General features: G+C 45.4%; 1 protein-coding gene across 1 annotated transcript in view; it reads right to left on the bottom strand.

The window, feature by feature from the left end:
• EFNB2 (ephrin B2) overlaps nucleotides 1–16,881 on the bottom strand; it is a 46,124-nt gene extending 29,243 nt beyond the window's left edge. The window contains exon 1 of the mRNA XM_056329437.1: nucleotides 15,700–16,881. Within this exon, the coding sequence (XP_056185412.1) occupies nucleotides 15,700–15,827 (128 nt within the window). The 5' untranslated portion in view covers nucleotides 15,828–16,881. The remainder of the gene's footprint in view (nucleotides 1–15,699) is intronic.
• Nucleotides 16,882–19,269: the final 2,388 nt, after the last annotated feature.

The following is a 19,269-nucleotide window of genomic DNA, read 5'->3' on the forward strand; positions in this document are numbered from 1 at the left end:
AATCATTTTAATACTATAACAATTTTCTACAGAACATGCTAAATAGGGTTGGTTTTGAATTTAAATAAAATTTAAGTTTAATCTGCTGACCTTATTTATATGTAACATTTTTCCACGCAGTTAATTAAACCATTCATGTAAGCAATGGTTACTGGCATTAACAGGACTTGTAGGGTAGAAACTAAATGGAATTCAAACAAATAAATAAACAAATACATTCATGCTCATCCCTTAATGGTAAGTACCACATTATACACAGCCAAATTATAAAACACCGTAACACAAGTTTCTAAAGCTTCACTCTTGTATTTCTCACCTCCATTGGAAGGAAAGAACCTCTTTTTGGGGCTCAGGCTCCCCTGCAATAAAAAGTGCAGCAAGCCCATAAATTCTTTGAAACAGTGCCTGAAACTGTAGCTAATCTCCATCCTGGAGTTTGTGGTACCTCCTTGTCCTCCTCCTTCCTCACCGCCAAAGGAGCCCACCTTCTTTCAGACTACCTGGTGGAAATGCTTGCAGTGCGCTGAAAAGAGGAATGGTCAAGGGTTTATTTTGTTTTAATCACCACCCTGGACACAAAATGGTAGTGATTCCACCATTTTGTGTGTCTCAAGTAGCCATGCAAATGGATGCCACCATTCTTGGTGCCTTTTCCTGGACCTGCTCTTACTGGAATTGTTACTTCCATTAACTTCAGTAGGGCATGACAATGCAATACATTTATAACTGAAATCTTCATAACCTACACAAGAATATTCTGCAGCACGATTATGGATTCTCAAAATTTTAAGGGGACAGAGAATGAGGAGCATGTATGAAATTTTAGCTGTTTCATTTATCATATCATCTCACTACCTTTGGCAAAATACAAGAGGAAATCATTTAAAATATAACACAGGATTTCTAATAGGCGTAAAATAAGGATGGGTTCAGAATGCATACACGCTATCCCAAAGAAAACATTTTTTTTGCATGGACCTGCAGGATTTGACAGTCAAATCACATCACAGTCCTAAAGGCACGGAGTTTCCACTGCATATAGAGCCACCCACAGACACCATCCCTCTTAAAATACACCAGAAAATGCCCTGACTAGTCTCCTAGAAAGATGTGTCACGAGTTTCCTTCACCAAGTAACTCGCATGACTATTGCTGTTGCAGAAGCACAGACACCCACTTCCTCACTCCCTTCAGCTTATGATGGGTCACAAGTCTAAAAGGTGCCTTGCACTCTAGAGAGCACAAAACCTGCAGCTAAGATATATTTGGCAAGAACCATACCCCTTTTGCCCTTGATGTATGTGGAAGGTCACTTGCAACCCAGCACCAAACACATCTTATTGGAGACACTATCTAAAAGAAAATCTGGTTCCTTGAAAGCTGCGGTGTATGAGATTATGGATGTGATCTCATTTCACGGAAAAAGTAAATAAGCCAAAGGAGGTGCCACACTCTCCTTTGGGGCTACCCCAGCCCTGGGCTCTGGCAGAGGTAGCTGACTGCAACTCCCATCCAGAGGAAGGGTGGCATCTTGGGGTGACCACAGACTTGGGGGGTGCTGGCAGCCCCCTTTCCCAGCCCGGCGAGCAGCGGCAGTGCCCCACTTTCAGCCCCCCAGCGCGCAGCTGCCAGAAGAGTTTTGCTGTAAAACAGTGTATCTGTTTCAACTGGACGCCATTTCCACCTGCCAGAGACAGTTTAGTTTTGCTGGAAAGCTGCCCTTCCCCTCGCTGCTTGACTCTCACTCACAGAACAAAGCAAAAATACACACTTGCATAACTAAAACCTCCAGACCAAACTGTGCTTTACCCTTCCGTCCCCAACGTAAATCCAGGGTGCAAAAATGAACGTGCGGTTTTCCTCCCATAAAAGGGAAGGACAATTTCCTCTGCCTTAAAAACACCCTCTCAGAGAAAACACCGATATATTTTTTTCCTCTACAATGGTAAACAAGATCTGGGTTTTTTGCACAAGAACGTGCAGCCTGGCTTAGAATATTTACCACACAGGTGGAGCTTGAAATGCTGAAAATGTGTACAATTTGATTTTTTACTAAAGCTGGCAAAGAATTTTTTTTTAAATAACAGATTTTATATTCAGTTTTCATGCGTGACATACATAAAGCATTATTAATAGCAATTAACTTTTTTGTATTATTGTGCTAGAAAGCAATTACTGTTCTGCTAGAAGTACTTAAAGCACTAGAGAATTCTGATCCATTTACTAAATCAATTCTGGTAACCACAAAAGAACCACTAATGTGCTTTAGGACAGGCTTCGCACTAAAGAGAAAAAAAAAAAAAAAGAAGATGGAGATGACCAATGTTCTATTTTAAAGTGTATTATATTAACATTTCATCAGCATTTACAGAAATATGAACCCTCACAACAGTGCTGGACTTACTCAGCTTCAGCAAACAGGGACTCACTCCTCAAATCATTGCTTACTCTCGTGCATAAGCATGGGAACACACACAGGCACATTCTCCTTTTTACTGCATTTCAGCAGAAACATGCTTTCTATATTGAGTTTAAAAACTGCAAGTGGCTGCAGTGGAGAGTAGCAGCCAATCTGTATAAACGGTTTATACTGAAGAATTTCTCAAAGGGAAAACACTCAGTAGGTGCATTGTAATTAGTTGCTCTTTCTAGTTACCTCTTGACAAATGATGCATGCGGGTCTGGATGAGAGCCCAACTCTTGACCCATGCCACCACTACACACTTTAGCACTTCAGGCAGAAACCCCTAGCCTCAGCATTCTTTTCATTTTGTTTTTTCAGAAACACAGTGCTGGTAATGCACAACATGAGAATCAGACATGATTAGCAAAGTTGGAATTCTTTCAGAAGTGCTTCGTATAGCTGCGTCCTAAATATATCCGAGGAAAGCTTCCTGCCTTCAATACATTCCAAATATGTAGCATGTTTTGGGATTGGGTTAAAGGACAGAACATGGAAATACTCACAGCAAACACTGATCCCACAATGCTTAACGATATGCTTTGGTGACATTTGTAAGCCTTTCAAACAGAAGATATTAATGTGATTGTTATTTTAAATACAGAGGATTATAAGCCTACTGAGAAACGCAACTTTTGCCACAAGAAATACCTTTAAAAAATAAACATTTTTTTGGATAGCACTTTACTGCCCCCTTTTGCACTTTAACATTAGAACAGGTTTCAACATGAACATACCTCTGAGAAACATCGTGCTGTGAAGATACGGGGTAACACGACAGGGCTTCATGTTTACACACTAGCAGACTATCAGGCACTGTTTTGGGGACATCTTCCACTTGCCTACACTGTAAACAACTGAAACATCTAGCTTCATTGTCCCTAATCTTTCATGGAAGAGACCAGTAATGGATGGCAAATTACCATCTTCCATTTTAATCTGCATGTATATGGGCAACTGGGAAAGAATGGGATATTGCTGGTTAACACTAGTTGTCTCTAGAGATTTTCTAAAGCAAAGATCATGTGCAACTTGAATTTAGTTTTATTCATCAGGAAGAAAAGAATGACAAAGGGCTTCCCAGTCTGAGGCCACTCATGTGTTAGCAATCCCTTAACTGAAAGGATGGGTGTATCCTTCAGAAGAAAACTTAACAAACTGGCAGGCAAGGATATTTTCTTGAAAGGTGAAGACAAGAAGCCTAGACATTCAAATACCCTGCAAGCCTACAGGCACAAACCCGTTCTGCAACTCCACACTGCAATTACAGTCGGTACAGAATCCATGTATGTCTGTGTGTGTCCACATATATCTACAAAAGGTAATAAATCTATAGTCTAGTGGCCAGTTATTTACAAAATACTAATTCATTATGACAGAGCCAGAGGGGGACCCGTCCTGCCCCAGCCCTCAGCTTCCATTTGACAAAGTCCATGTGCTGCTGTGTACACTTATATTTAAACTTAATCCATTTTCCTCTGTCATCCTACAATTACAACACAAGTCACAATAATATTAAATTTCACTGCCTACAGCGTTGCACAATTGAACCATTACTGTAATGAAAACTGACGCCCTTTGATAGTAACACTGGTGTTTTCTCTCATTTGCTAGCCATGAAATACAGGAAGAGACCAATGTTGTTTTAATTAAAGAATTGTTGTTCAAAATATGCTACTGGGAATATTAAAGTAGTTCTTTGCTCTCACAGCAAAGATAATCTGGTATTTATATGGTTTGGATTTTTTTTTAAAAAAAGAAAAATAAAAAAAATCTGTGCCATGAATCCAGCGTAACACAAAACCAATGCCCTACTTGACTTGTGCTCACGGAGGCAGGGTGTGCCAAACCCAAGAAAGATGGCGCTTTATTGAAAAGATGCAGAGCATGGAACAGAAAGTCAAACCAAACCATGTGTGCTTCTTACCCAAGTCACTAAAGTCTTTGCTTTTAGAAAGCTAACAGAGAGCAGCTGGCATTTGCCAAAGAACTACTTTTCAAAAAGGGCACTGTAAATCACAAGAAATAAACAATAAAACCAGATTGTTCTATTGCTGTGCTACACTCAGCTCTTCTCCACCATTCCCATTACAAAAAAAAAAAAATGTGTCTTATGTCAGCTGCAATAGAAGGATACCAACCAAAGTTTGCAGTCTTCCTTCTCTTAACTACAATTTGTTCACACCTGTATGGTCTTGTTCCAAGACATGCTCCCAGCAAAGTCTATAAAAGAGGGCGGAGACTGTCTTGTTACTTGATGAGACATTAATAATCAGCGATTGTATCTCAAATTCAAAGAAAAAATTCCAGCTGCTTTGCAGTTGTTAGAAAATATATTATTGCATACCATTTGCCTGCATAAGTAAACACTGGAAGTAGAACAAAAGTTGTTAACTCACAACTTTCAGGAAAAGTTATGCCAAATCAGTAACAGCATTGTATGACAGACCAAAACCTATTTTGGCAAATCAATGTTATGCAAAGATTTCCAGAATCCAGTTACAACTCTCTATCACTCCTATGCCACATCCTTTTTCTCTTTATATTGGAAAATACAGTTTTCAGGGGAAAGAAAATGACCTTGAGTAAAAATCCAAATGGGAGATCTAACATGAGCCTGCATTTGTGTCTCACAGTAAACCCAAGACTCAGCCACTCGCAAGTGCAGAGATCCTACATTCTTACCTTAAATACCAACTTTTCCAAAGTTTGACTGACTTGCAGAAGTAGAGTAGAACTGGGTTGGCCACTGCCACCTCCAAAGCAGTAGTAATATCAGATCTACCAAGAACCATCTTTTGTCCTGCTGCAGGTCTAAACCTCTCAAATTAAGCTAAACTGGCATTGTAGCAGTTTAAAAAGTGCTTTAAGGGTCCAGAAGTGCATTCAACGTGACAACAGACATCCCTGCCCTGGGTGGAAGACTCCATCAGGGCTTCAGCAGACAGCTAGGGACAGCATGAGCTCCACCCAGTCAGTTTTAACCTGCTGCTCTGTACCTGCAAGACACTGGCATTTCGTTCTGCCTCTACCAGATGGATGCTCAGCCTGTGCACCCACTGCAAGCTGCAAACTGTGTTATCCTTCAGGGGGGTGATCGGGACTCTTGGGAGCAGCCAGGTCACTCTCGGCAGTCAGTCGTCAGTGGAAATGTGCTGCTGGTATTACACTGAACTGCAAGCAAAAGCACAGAAAACTGTTCCAGCAGAGCTACCAATGCAGCCAGACCTCCAGGAGCAAAGCTGATGGACCCACTGGAGCTGTCCCAGCCAGCACATAGCACATACCCCTGGTGGGGCTACAGAGACTACTGGCAAGATATGTTGAAACTAAGACTCTTTGCAAATGCAGACAGGACTGTAGGTTCTGACATAATTTTCTGATATTAAAAAGAAATAATAATAATCATGAAGCTTCAGAGCTCTGTATTTGTCCAACCCCAAAAAACCTTTTCACTCTGGCCTTGATTCAATACCGCTCATGCTTAAATCTGTCCCGCTTCAGCAAAAATATTCAGCATTCAGCACATGCTCAACACGAGCTTTTCTGAATAAGGACAGTTTCCTGAGTCAGGCCCTAGGCGCACAGTGCAGTCTTGCTTGCCTTGGTGTCACACACCAATCCACAGAATGTAAAAGACTATGTAAGCAGTAAATTTATGAAGATTTGGGTTTTGTTTTTCTTCAAAAAGTGCCTGAAAACTGTCTGATAGAAGGAACAATGATTACCACTAAAAATCATCTCTTCTAAAATATTTATCAGGCATACTAATAACCTTGCCTGCCAATGTGACTTTCCCTGTTCAGCTATTCTACATAGCTTGGAAAAAGAAACCCCCAAAAAACCCTAAAGGTCAGGTGTTGTGCAGTGATTAAGTTAGACGGCTTCTGAACTAAACTGAACTTAATTAAACATTAAGAAAGCAACTGAAGTGTGGACAGCAAATGCTATGGGACTGCAAACCCTCAAAAGGAGTCAAGATATTCCCAACTCCAAATTTACACTTTTACCCAGTCAGGTATAGAAACCAACTGGTGCTCAGGCAGTAGGTAAGCAGATGGTGAGCACCAGCAAAAATGAAAATGTGAAACAATGCACCACTCGAAGAGTCAGAAGTGCAGTTTTGTGTGCTTTCACTAGTGCTCGCATAGGTTCCTTAAACAAACTGCTTCAAACTTGCAGAACATCAAAAGCCAGATGGGTCTTCCTGAATGAATCCACAGGCAAGGAGCCAGGATTCCCGTTCGCTGCAGAAATAGGCCTGGACTTGATTTCAGTCTTCTTAGCTCTGACAGGCTGGAGTCTGGCAGAACTCCCAATCCAAAATAAAATAGCATTCAATTGCAACTGGGCTTTAACTAACAGTAACAATAATAATAACAATACATTTTAAATCCCTCTTATTAGCTCGAACATGCACTTCCCTTTACAGTGCATTGTTCATCTTTCCCACCGTTGTTCTTTGGTTTGGGTACCTAAGTAAATGCACTATTAAAGCAAAAGCTAACAGAACAGTGATAAAAAATTTGCAGCATCACAGATTTTTCAGCCTAATGTATCATTCCACCATCTAACCTATTCTCCTGTGTAAGACAGGCCATAAAATTTCTAATTTTCTGTTGACATGTGTAAAACTTGATTATGCTTTAAAGTCTACACAGCTCTGAATCCTACTAAATAAAAGTTTCGTAAATCCTGTTTTAGCTATTAACCACTAGACATTTCAAAAGAACACTATAGTAGAAACCCCATCCTATAGTTATGTATATGCCATACATTAGGAATGATTCACCTAGCAACATAATCCTCTACCAGCCTTTATCTTTTTTGGCTTGGAACCTATGTTTAAAACCAGAAGAAAGCACAGGCTAATACATCAAAGTTTAAATCAGCTGCATTATAATTATCATGCTGATACCGCAATAAACACAGGGTGTTGGCTGGCCAGGATTGCCAAAAAAGATAGAGGTACTGCTCTTATTTGCTGTCTTTGACAATGTATATAATCACATCAAAGGGAACTTCTCTGCATCACAGTTAACAGGGGGAAAAAAAAAATCTGTATGTTCTCCTTCCTTGAGTAAAATGATACATTTTGTTCATTATAAAAAATACAAAATTTTGCCTATAATGAAAAAACAATTATAATCTAAAGCCCTTGCAAGCTAATGTAATACTCACTGAAATCACTGGAGGTGTTTTCATGGAGTTGAAGAGGAGCTAGACAGAAGCCTTGAACATGTTTATCTACTTGCAAATACAAACATAAAGTACTACATGACATTTTCAATTCTGCATTTAAGTCTGCTCGAAGACTTTTGAAAATCAGGCTAAGAGTAAACATGGATTCACAAGCACAAAACATAAGAAATAATTCAAAATGACACTGAAGACACTTCAAGTTTCAGGAATTTCTCTGTGCATGCTTTATGGTTTCAGGTTTTAAGACCTAACCGCCCTTGGGGGCGGCGGAGCAACGGGAACACTGTTTTTTGTTCTGCCATTTCGTTTTCATACTTAGCTTTCACGCTGAGTGCAATGTGCTTGTTTTCTCAAAGCCTCTCCAATGTTGGGGGGGGGGGGGGGGGGGCGGGGGGGGGGGAGTTGCTTTCCACCACCCCCCAGTTAGGGAACAGAAGTGCAAATCGCCAAAGCTCTGTGGTCTAATTCCATCTTCGAGTTAACATATGTCAGTAGAAACTATCTCAGGGGAGGGGAACCTGCAGAGGATTCTGTATGGGAACAAGGAGACCTGGCCGGCACTGCCAAGGATGCTGCACTGCCCAGGATGCGCTCCGTAAAGAATTACCCACTCCTTTCTGTGCCCTGCCAAACCTACCGAGCCTTATCTGGTACATTTCTGAAATGTGACATGACAGGCAGGTTCGAAAGCTAAATGTTGGATAATGGTGGGCAAACAAAGGACATCGGTTTTTGCATTATTTCTTTAATTACTTTAACCCTTGTTCGAACAGAAAGCATAGGGCCAGAGTAATTCAGCTTCTCTCTTTGTCATTTGCCTGCCATAAATATGCACCAGTCTGCATTTGAAAAGCTGAAGGAGGCCGCAAGCTTGCTGGACATTTATCATGCTCTGTTCCCTGTTAACAAGCAAATACTTTAGTTGAATGGCCCATTAGCAATCATTGTCAAATGCAGAATGCAAGGTGCTTGGATGTGACCAGCCTGTAAATTAGATGAGGGTGCCCTGCGCTTTTGAGAATTTCAGCAAATGAATTGGATCTTTTGATATAGATTTGCAAAGGTTAAGCTGCAAGAGAGGAAACGTATCTGAGCACTTCAGGCCCCGAATATTCTGCCAATCTGTTCAGCTCCCTATATGCACTTGTTTATTTTTCAGCTGTTAAATCACATCAGCAGCTTGACAGTTTTGGGTTTGGAGTTCCCTTTTCAGTCAGAACTTTAAGTATTCCATCTTACTATGGGGTAGGGTAAGAATGATAAATTCAAGCATGTAATTAACATCTTTATATAAAAAAGAAAAAGGAAAAAGAAAAGGAAGAAAAAAACCCCACCAACAAACCAAACTTTAAAAGTGTCCGAGCCCCTGCCAAACAAACAGCATGAATTCCATTTTGCAGAGCTCATCCCAGGCTCATTCCCACTAAAGACACAACTGTTATTGTAGGCTTCAGTGTTTTTTCCCCCTTATGTCTAGACTCTGCCTAAGAAATGCAGAGTGCTTTCTTCCCCCCCCCAGGAGACAAATGAGCAGGCAATAAAGTAAATATTTCTCGTTTGAATCATACCCCTGATTTGCAATGTAATGCTGAGTTTAAGTTGTGGGTGTTTACGGTTGTCAGTTGGGTAGAAAAGCAAGTCTTAACTACTTTGAAGGCTCTTTAAAAGAAAAGGCAAGAAAAAAATGCAAGTAGCTGCACTAGGAGAGGTATTTCACTACCTTTACAGCTGCAGATCACTTAAATGACAAAACAATGGCTAAATTGTCTCCATGCTGAACTCAAGGGGCTGACAGCAAGCTCATCGCAATGAATTGGGGGGGGGGGGGGCAGCGATAGGCAGATATTTAGCTCATTCATTACTGGATTTCAGCCTGCCTTTCGGAAATAAACACCACCTAGAGACTAAGCCAGATCAGTTTGGTTATCTGCAGCTTTATTGGTAAATAGGAATGGATGCTGGTTTGTTTGCGTTGGGTTTTTTTTCTTTTATATTTCCACAGATGGGAAACATAAGAGATGCTGAAGTATCACCTGGCCAAGGCACAGACAATGCAGCGTGTTTATCTACACTGCTCCCATGGAGTGCGAGATGGAGACCACAGCCTGAAACACAGCTGAAATCAAAAGGTCTCTGTTTTCTTTCCAGATAACCCCAGTCCTACCTATTCCCTCTGCTCTCTGTTCCCTGCCAGCATGCTCCTGCCCGAAGCCCAAATAGATTAAGGCAACAAACCCCAAGTGCAACTAATTCTTCAGAGAGGCTGCTGCTAGGGCAGGAGTTAAAAAGGAAAATCTTCCACACCTAACAATTGCAGCCATCTTAAGTTTTAATCGGTCCCCATCTCGGCAGAAAGCAGTAAATGAAATCTATCTTTACCATATTATACGCCACCAATGAGCAAGAACTGAGCAGCTTTTCTTTACTGCTTTAACCATCCCAAGCCACAAGTAGGCTTTTCATACTTTCTAATCCCAGCCCCCAAGTTTTGTGCAGTTCTCACATAATACCTTACAGCCCCGAGCAAGGCCCTTAGTTTCTAACACCCCTTTCAGAGACGTGTCATTTCTAACATCAAGCCAATCTATATGTTGCCATGGCATCACCCTTTATCTACCTTCACATCTTATGAACTGCATGGATTTACCACATTATTTTTATCTGAAAGACAGAAAATGGTGGTTTTATTGCCATACAATCAGATTACTGCTGCTAGTTTCTCTATGCCTTTTTACCATACTTCAATCAAAAGGGATCAGTTTCTTTATACTCTGCCCTTGATTTACATTACATCTGTAAAGACCTAGTCTGGGTTGTAATCCCCTTATTAACTATGACCAGGGTTGATTTGCCTAAAAATAAAAGCAAATTGTGTCAGACCTTTTCACTTTGTTTTTGATTCGGAACTACAAAATGGATTACTAAAGAAATCTTCAGAGTTCACACGGCTGGTATAGCACTGAATTTAAAATGAGAATTAAACAAGTTAAACATGGGAGCTGTGTCAACGGTTTACATTTTCCATCATGGGAGAAAGGCTGAACTGCGTTTGTCTTTGTGTTCTCTGGCTTTAAAGAGACAATGAAGCCACAGGAGTTTTTCCAAGCTCTTCTAACACTGTCCATTTGCCATCCTCCCTTCCTCTGCTTTTCATGCAGCACTACCCCCCCCCCCCCGCCCACAAAAAATAAATAATAAAAAAAAAAAAAAAAAGAAAAAGAAACCCCACAACTCCTCTCACTCATGACAACAGCATTCTGGTTAAAAGTCTATATTCTGTGGCACTGCATATTTTAATCAAAATATTTCAAGCAGTTTAACATTCCTATTTAAGTTTCCACAACGCCTCACAAAGAATGAGCTCATAGGCAAATCCATGTAGATGTATGATAAATGACCAGAAAAACAGGTTTCTTTATGTCAGCAACCAAGGCAGGTAGACATTAGGCCCACATGAATAACATTTTAATCCCTATTTTTTTCTCAGAAGAACACTTTCTTCTCATTTGCAACAAGCAATTTCAAGTACTGCAGGTTTGCACGACGACAAGACCAGACTCTAAAAAAAAATTTTTTTTTTAAAAAAATGCCCCAAAAGCAACCCTGGGTGTACAGGGCTGCAAGGCCTTGTCTTTCCCAGCATGTCACAGCAGTCACCTCAGGTCATCCGCTGACATCCCACTACAGGAACCTTGGCCGAATTTGAGATGATCCCCAGTGTCACACCTAAAGCAATGTTATCTCCTTTCAATAAAACGGAGGGGGGGGGGGGGGGGGGGGGATGGCAGGAGGCATTCTTGTGTGCGTGGGAAGAGGGAGAACTTAAGTGATTTTAGCTTGACTTTTAGCCACTGCCTTTCTAAAGGCCATTACTTCATTAAACAAAGTGAAATAACATCACACAGCTTACAGATAACATGCTTTAAGATAACTACTATAAATAATATAGCAATTATACTCCGCATATAAAAGGCTGGAGAAAATAACCAGCTCAAGAATTCGGCCTTCAGTTTGCTCTGAATTAATTTTGCTAATTCACTTGTGCTTTGGAGACCTGGCTACGAACTCCAGAGATACCAAATGGACTGGAAGCCACCACTCACTCCTTGTATTAGCATGCCAAGTGTCAACAGCTATGTTTTGGGTACAATTTAGGAGCATGTGTTTAAATCATTTTAACCTTCCACTCCTGTTTCTTCAGCTTGAAGCTGTAATTGCTGAGGTCCCATGACACAGGACTCCCAAATAAATTCTTGTCTAGCTGAAAGGCTCCCAAACATGTTGTGAGATATCGTTTTAGCAAGCTCTTTGTGCTCCGGCTGGCTCGCTTGTCCTGTGAAACAACGGCTGTCCATTACCTACAGTTTATCATCCTGACAAAATGTGAGGAATGTGGATGTGAAAGCACTAACAATTCCACCCCTGGTGCTTTCTCCTTTTTTTCTCTCTATATTAAAACCGACAAGATTAACCCAAATGCAAACTGCAGAGCATAGTTCAAGGGGCTATTCAATCTGTAGTGAATGTGCATTTGTTTACCTACAAAAATAAGAATTCCAGATACAATGAGAAGCAGACTAGTCTATATGCTGCTGAATAGAACATTTAACAGGGTCATCAATTGCAGTTTATTTTATCAGTTTCTGACATGTTAACATTCATTCAGAGGCAGGCTGTGAAATATCCCATATATAACTGGTTATCAGAAGGAGAAAAAAACAGCTATATAATCTAACTTAATCAGTGTCAAAGGCACCACTTGTGAGGATAACCTTCCACATGTCACTAAGGAGAACCACTTTGCTCAGCAGCCTATAGCACACAGGGAACAGCGACACTTCAGACATTAGCAGTGGGTTTTTTGAATGAGATTTCTCCGCCATTTGACTGAAAGGTGCCCCATAACACTATGTGCCGTCCTGTGTGTCAAAGGCGGTGCTGAGCTTCACCTTGAGGTGAAACTGAGGTAATCCATGCTATCTATAGACACTGTTTGTCTTGGCAGAAACAACACAGGCAGAAAGTCCTCCATTAAAAAGTGTCAACAGAAGTCAAGTCTACAGAATAATTTTCCTTGGTGTTTTCAAGATCATGAGATCTAAGGTTCTTCAGATGAGAAGTCTGTAAAGTCTAAAGTCACAAGCATAAGTTATTTAATGCATGTCATTTCAATTTTGTGATTTGGTGGAGGCAGTAAAAGCCAATCTCTAAAAAGGGGGTGGGGGTGGGGGGTGGCGCGGGACACAACAGGACCGGGACCTCCAGGGGAGGGAGCTCAGCGTTCATGTATCTACTGCGTGCCCTCAGTCCCAGCCACCTGCTAGAAAATTATAACCTCTTAAACTCAGTGCAAAACCAATTCAGTTTATACATTCACCTTAACCTAAAATTTATTATTTCATACTTTATATTAACCTGACTAACAACTTTGCCCAGCATTTAATTGCCTACCTGTTCAGCAGATTTATGTGTTGAAGCTTTCAATTGAGTTAAATGCACAGCTTCCCTGAATAAATTAACCAGCACCAAAGATAGTTATTATTTCAAACCTAGAAAGCACCTTTATTATTATATGATCCCCAGATCCATTCAGCAGCTTACTTCTCAAGCTAACATTCAGCTTGAATCCAGAGTGAGGACAACCTCATCTAAGGAGAAATTATTCCATATCCTTCGGGCAAACAATTGTGACAAGAATTAGTAAGAAATCCTGCTCTGAGAAGAGAAGCTGTCTCACCGGCAGCAATATCGGCAATGCATTTGTAAGCTTCCTCAAACCACGGGCCTCCAAGTGGCCTATAAATCACTAGCCCCAGCAATTGAAAAGAGTAATTTTAATAGTGTGCTTCTTCACTGTGGTGATTAAGCCTCAATGAATCACTCAGGAAAACTCAATTACATCAACAACACAACCTATTTTTAAGCGTGCATTAAGTTGAAAAAGTAATTAGATATTATCATTAGATCTACCATTAACAACATTCAAAGCTTTTTTGTAATCAAATAGTTTAGAATTAGCCAAATGGAAACACAACTTGTATTTGATAAAGGAAGCATATCCCCGGGCTCTGCAAGATGGGTTGAATTCAGCTGCTCGGATACTTTCATTTCACTGATGGCTAATAAAAGCTATCAAGGTAAGTTGAGAAAGGGAAAGCAGGTTGGGGCTGGCAAAGGAGAGGCCGCAGCAGCGGCTCTTCTGCATTGGAAGAGTGACCTCTGTAGGCATAACCCATCAGGGCTGGGTATCCGAAAGCCTTCCCCCTCCTCCCAGGCTGAGCCCAGCCCGCTTTCCCCCAGCACAGCAGGCCCACTAATGCAACGCAACCCCGGCTCGTAGCCTTTGACTTTCGAGAATTCAAACAGCATTATAAAGCCTGCTTTATAACCGGCCAGGTCTCTTTACTCTCAAATGTTACATGGTACCTCTCCTAAGCCGCAGGAAAGCTCTAGCTACACACACAGCGTCACAGAAGCGGAGCCACAGACTGGAGCTAAATTTGGTTTTATTTTGACTGGCTTCCCACCTGGCGCATATATAAAATGATCATTTGTCACACAATGTTAGGAATAAATACACTGAACTGAGCAAGTCCACAGCATTCCTGCCAGTTACTTTTCTTCCTTTTTTTAAAAAATGAAATATCAGAAAACTTTTCTGGGAAGGAGAGAGATACAGCAAATATGCCCATTATTGAAAAATACTGGCAGAAATCTGCAGCGCGCTTCTCCTTCAATGGAAACAACAGTAGGTAATGACTAATGTAACGCAAGGCTACTTGATAAACTTGAGACGCTGCTCCTGAATCAAACTTTGAAACCTTCAGCAGACTCCCGGAGATCCTGCCACCTACACAGAATTAATCCCTGATCCAGGAAATACTCCGTTCGTCCTCATCTCATCACCACCTAACATTTCCTCTAAAAAGTCCCCTGGGAACACAAGATGTGTACTTACTGGATTTAATGGGACATTCCAAATCCAATTAACAGAATGCATATGGTTTGCTTTTACGTACATAGAACTGAAGATATAGCACGAATTACAATAAATTGTTTTAACCCATTTCCGGTGCTGAACTCCCTGAACTCATTACAGACTGTTTCTTCCTATCGTGATCTTTCTTTTTCTAAACCAGTAGGTTTAATCACAAAAGTTCAAAGGATTTCACAACTGCGTAAGGCCAACTTATTTCGCTTGTCAAAAACAAAAGGGGACAAAAAGAGAAGTAGAATTAGGTTTTCATCACTGCCTCAGGTTTCCCTTTAAAAAGGGGGTCCACTTCCCCAAAATTTCGTCATCCCAGCAGCAGTAACTGTATATATAGGTTTAGGAAGTTGGGTTTTTTTTAAAGGATATGCCTCTATTTAAGAGCGTGCTTTGGTAGTGAAGTCCTGGGAACGCATGTACTTTGTTGCCTGGGTTTGTTAATGAAGCATGACACTAAATGGTTGTGTGATGGGTAATACTTAGTTCATTACTCACTGACATGTGCCTCGATACCATCAACTCCACAACCAAATTTAGCCCTGTTACAAGCAGATGTAACTTCGCTGGAGTCAATGGGATGAGTTTGCATCTGCAGACGGAGAAGCTGAAGAGTATCACCCCTTCCCGGCAGCCCAGCCCGGCCCGGCTCTGCCGCTGCTCCGGCCCCGGGGAGGCGGCGGCCCCGCGGCAGAGGAGCCCGGGCCCCGCCCGCAGGTTGCAGCCCGCTGCCGCCGCCCCGCTCCCACTCCACCGCCCCGTCCCGTCCCGCCGCCGCTCCCCCTCCCTCCCGGGACCCTCCCGCCGGGGGCACACGGCGGCGGCGCAGCTCCGCCGCGACACGGGCTGCCCACCCCGGGGAGGGCCGGATCCCGCCGCCAGCCCAGGCCGAAGACGCCGGCGGCCGCCGCTCACCGTGTGCCCCCCGCCCCGTCCCCGCCGGCGGCCAGGCACCGCTCGCCCCCCCACCCCCCACCCCGCGCACCGCCGCGAAGGGCAGCGCCAGCCCCCGGGGGAGGCGGCGGGCGGGAGCGGGATGGAAACTTACTTGGGGTTGGAGGAATTCCAATATATGGGGTCTAAAACGATGGACCTCGCCAGCGCAGTTCTGCATAAAACCATCGCGACTCCCCAACAGTACTTCCAGGCGGAGGCGTCTCGCCTCCGCGCTGCCATGGTCGCAGGCGGCACCGAGTTCCTCCCCGGAGCCTCGCCAACTCCGCCGTGCGGCTCCCCCGCACCTGAGCAGCGACAGCGAAGTGGGTGCCCGGTATCCCAACAGCCGGGACGACTGATACGGAAGATGAAAAAAAAAAAAAAAATTAAAAATCACACGCGAAGGGTCGACGATGCACTCGGTGAGAGCTGCAAGCAGATCTACTGAGTCATGTACGCCACTCGCATATAGGAAATTCTCCTGCGAGGTAAGATCCAAGCTACCTCCGAAGTAACAACAGCAATAACAAAAAAATGCAAACGCCTCAGTCCTTCCTCTTACTGGGGGTCTCCTGGCTGCCTTGGAAGATACCACTCAAATTGCCAACTCCCATCTGGATCCAGTGCGCCATACACGTTCACAGTGTCTACGGCTCGCGTGAAAATGAGTTTTAAAAAAAAAGGTAAAATAAATGGTGGTGAGAGAAATAAAGGGGTCGGGGGAAAGGGACACAGCTTCGGCAGGAGGCTCCTCCTGCGTGTCTCTCACTGCTCCCTGCAGTTTGCAATCCGCACAGGCACCAGCCCGGGCTGTTTGGGGGAGCTCGGAAGCAACCGCGAGTCAATAAATCCACTCCGAGAGTCAGCGCCCCCGGTCCCGGGGAGGCGCATCCGCAAGGCTCCGGCTTCCCCAGGGGCGCTGCTGTCCTTGTCGCTGGCAAAGACCCCGGAGCGGAGCAGGCGAAGAAAGAGGGGGAGAAAAAAAATTTTAAAATAAATTAAAAAACCCAACACAAACACAAAACGGGGGCGGAGGGGGGTGGTCGCAGCGTCAAAACGTCCCTCACTCTCCCGTTGAGCGATCCGCAGTGCGCGCGGCGGCGGCAGGAGGAGGAGAACCGGGCGTGGGACTTGCGCCGCCGCGCAGCCCAGCGCGCAGGAGAGGGAAGGCAAAGCGGCGCCAGCCGCGGCCGTTCCCACCGCGGCGCCGTCAACCCGCGATGCCGACGATGATGCCCCTCCCGCTGCTGCCGCCGCGGCGAGTCCCCGGCGCAGGAGCGCGGCCGGCGGCAGCGCGCCGCCGTAGCCATATAAGCGCGGCCCCGCCGCCCCGCCGCCGCCGCTCATAGGGCCGCCGCCGGGCCGCCGCGCTGGTTGGGCGCTGCGCGTGTCACTTACCGCCGCGGCGGCGGGCGGGGCCGCGCCGAGCCCGGCCGAGCAGGGCCGGCAGGTAACACCCCCAGCCCCGGCCCCGCCGCGCCGCGGGCGGCCGCCGCCGGGCGAGGGCACGGCGCGCTCGCTCTTAGTCACGCAGGGGCTGTGCGGGAGGGGGGCGGAATAACGTGAAATTAGTTAAACCCCCAAAATCTGTGTCTGCTAAAACTAAGCGTTTTTCGAGCGTGCCGCTCTTTCAAGAGCGGGGGGCAGCGGCGGGGCCGGGGGGTGCGGGGCTCCCCGCACCCTCCCCGCTGCCCCCGCGCAGAGCGCGCTCCGCGGCAGCGGCCACCTCCGCGCCGCTGCGCAAGGACGGTGCGGGCCGGCCCTCCGCTGGCGAGGAGCTCCCCGCTCAACTTTCTGCGGGTGCCCCGCCGGGTGAAGGGGGGGCAGGGGGTTCTCCCACGCTCGGTCCCGACTGACCCTTTCCACGGGGTCTCCGAGCTTCCCAGGTTTGTCTGGTTGCGCAACAAGAAGCCGCGGGCCGTCCCGCCGCAAAGAGGAGTCGGGCACGGGGAGCCCCCGCAGAGGGGCGCGGAGCAGCGGCAGCTGGCGGCGCTCAGGCCGGGGATGGGCTCCCTCGCCTTTCCCTGGGGATGGCTCAGCGCCTCTTCCCTCCCTTCCGCCCTCGCGGGGGTGGGAGGGGGTCGGATCCAGTTCTTTTTCAGACCCCACGTATCTCGCCGACACCTGGCCCTTCTAATTAATTTTATTATTAATTCCTGGGCAGAGGGAGCTGCCCGCGGGCAGCGCTGGAGACGCTTCCCTCCCCAGCGGCTCCGGAGGGCCTCTCGGCAGTGTGGAGGGCGCCGGAGTGGGGGGGGCGCCGCAGCCCCCGCGGGTGCGGCCGCCGCCGCGCTCGGTGCCCGGCGCGCCGCGGCGCTTCCACGGGGCCACAGCTCCCACTAGCGGCCAGCGCCAGCCCTCCGCAGGGGACAGCGGTCCACCTCGGCTGTCCCCCCCCGGCCGCGGCTGCCGCGGGTCCTGCCCTGCCCGGCGCCTACGCGGCTATCCCGCCAAACGGGCCGGCCGATACGACGTAAGGCGCCGGTGCCGCTGCCGCGGGCGGTGGCACCGGGCCGGGGAGGCGGCACAAGCCAACGGTCCGCGCCCGGAGCTGCGCCGCGGCTGAGCGCCGGCTGTGTCGTGTCACAGTCGCTCCCGTAAAATGAAGGGGGTTACCGAATTTCTTCTAGCAGGGATTTCTTGCCAAAATAGTATCTGCAGAAAGGATTAAAAATTAAATCCCGGGAAATTACGGCGCTCTTTCTGCCATTTCCCTACCTTCTAGTTAAGGCACGCGAAGAGCATGCTAGGCAAGACCGTAATAAAGAGCCCATTTCGCATCATTTTATTCCCTAAGAAATATGGGCACTTACTTAAAAATCGGGTTAGTGGTGCTGCTCGTTCAGCTTTTAGACGAATGCGGAGAAGCCCTTATAAGGAAAACGACTGGCACTGCAATTTATGTCCCTGATCCATTTGGAAGAAAAATATTGGCTTTCCCCCCTGTTTTTAACTAAACTGGTGTTTCAGCCCCCCTCGCCCCGCCTGGCACAGACGCTCCTCCCGCTCCCAACAGAGGGGAGAGGAGGTTTGAGGCGCGCTCGATGCCCCATAGATTTTGTGTTAATTGTGTTGGGTAGCTTCTCTAATGAAAACTACCACTCAGGGAAACAAAGAAATCAGTTTGCTTTTCACACAAAACATCGAATACGCTTTAAGTAAACTGCTTAATTAAATTTAATTTGCAGTGAGGAAGGAATTGCAGATCCGGCGACGCAATTTGGTGGGAAAGGATCTGATTCCCGGGACGGAAACTTAGCACTCGAGCGGGAGACAGAGACTGGGTATCTATGCGCATCGAGGGGCATCAAAGGAGGGCTTCGCCAGTGAGGGGAGGAAAGTACTTAATTATTGAACTTTTAAACAAATGTGTGGTGTGTATCCAGTCGTGAGCCAATGTAAACACTAAGCCTGATAAATGCTCTTAGACGTGTAAGATAGGTTTACCTCAATTTTTTGATGCTGCTGCTTCTGTTTGTTTTGAAGCAAAAGGTTACGAGCGGTGTTTTGTAAAAGCTGTGAGTAAACTGTGACCTCTAACTCCCCGTATCCTTGCTTTAAGTAAACCAGAGGAAATGAAGAGCCCTGGTATTGTCTGAAAATATCCTCCTGTAGCTAAATATATCACTCCACTTCTATTGTCCAGCGGCTAATCATTTTAGGTAAATACAGCTGTTTTACT

Source organism: Falco biarmicus, chromosome 2 (assembly GCF_023638135.1).
Source record: "Falco biarmicus isolate bFalBia1 chromosome 2, bFalBia1.pri, whole genome shotgun sequence".
Classification (NCBI taxonomy): domain Eukaryota; kingdom Metazoa; phylum Chordata; class Aves; order Falconiformes; family Falconidae; genus Falco; species Falco biarmicus.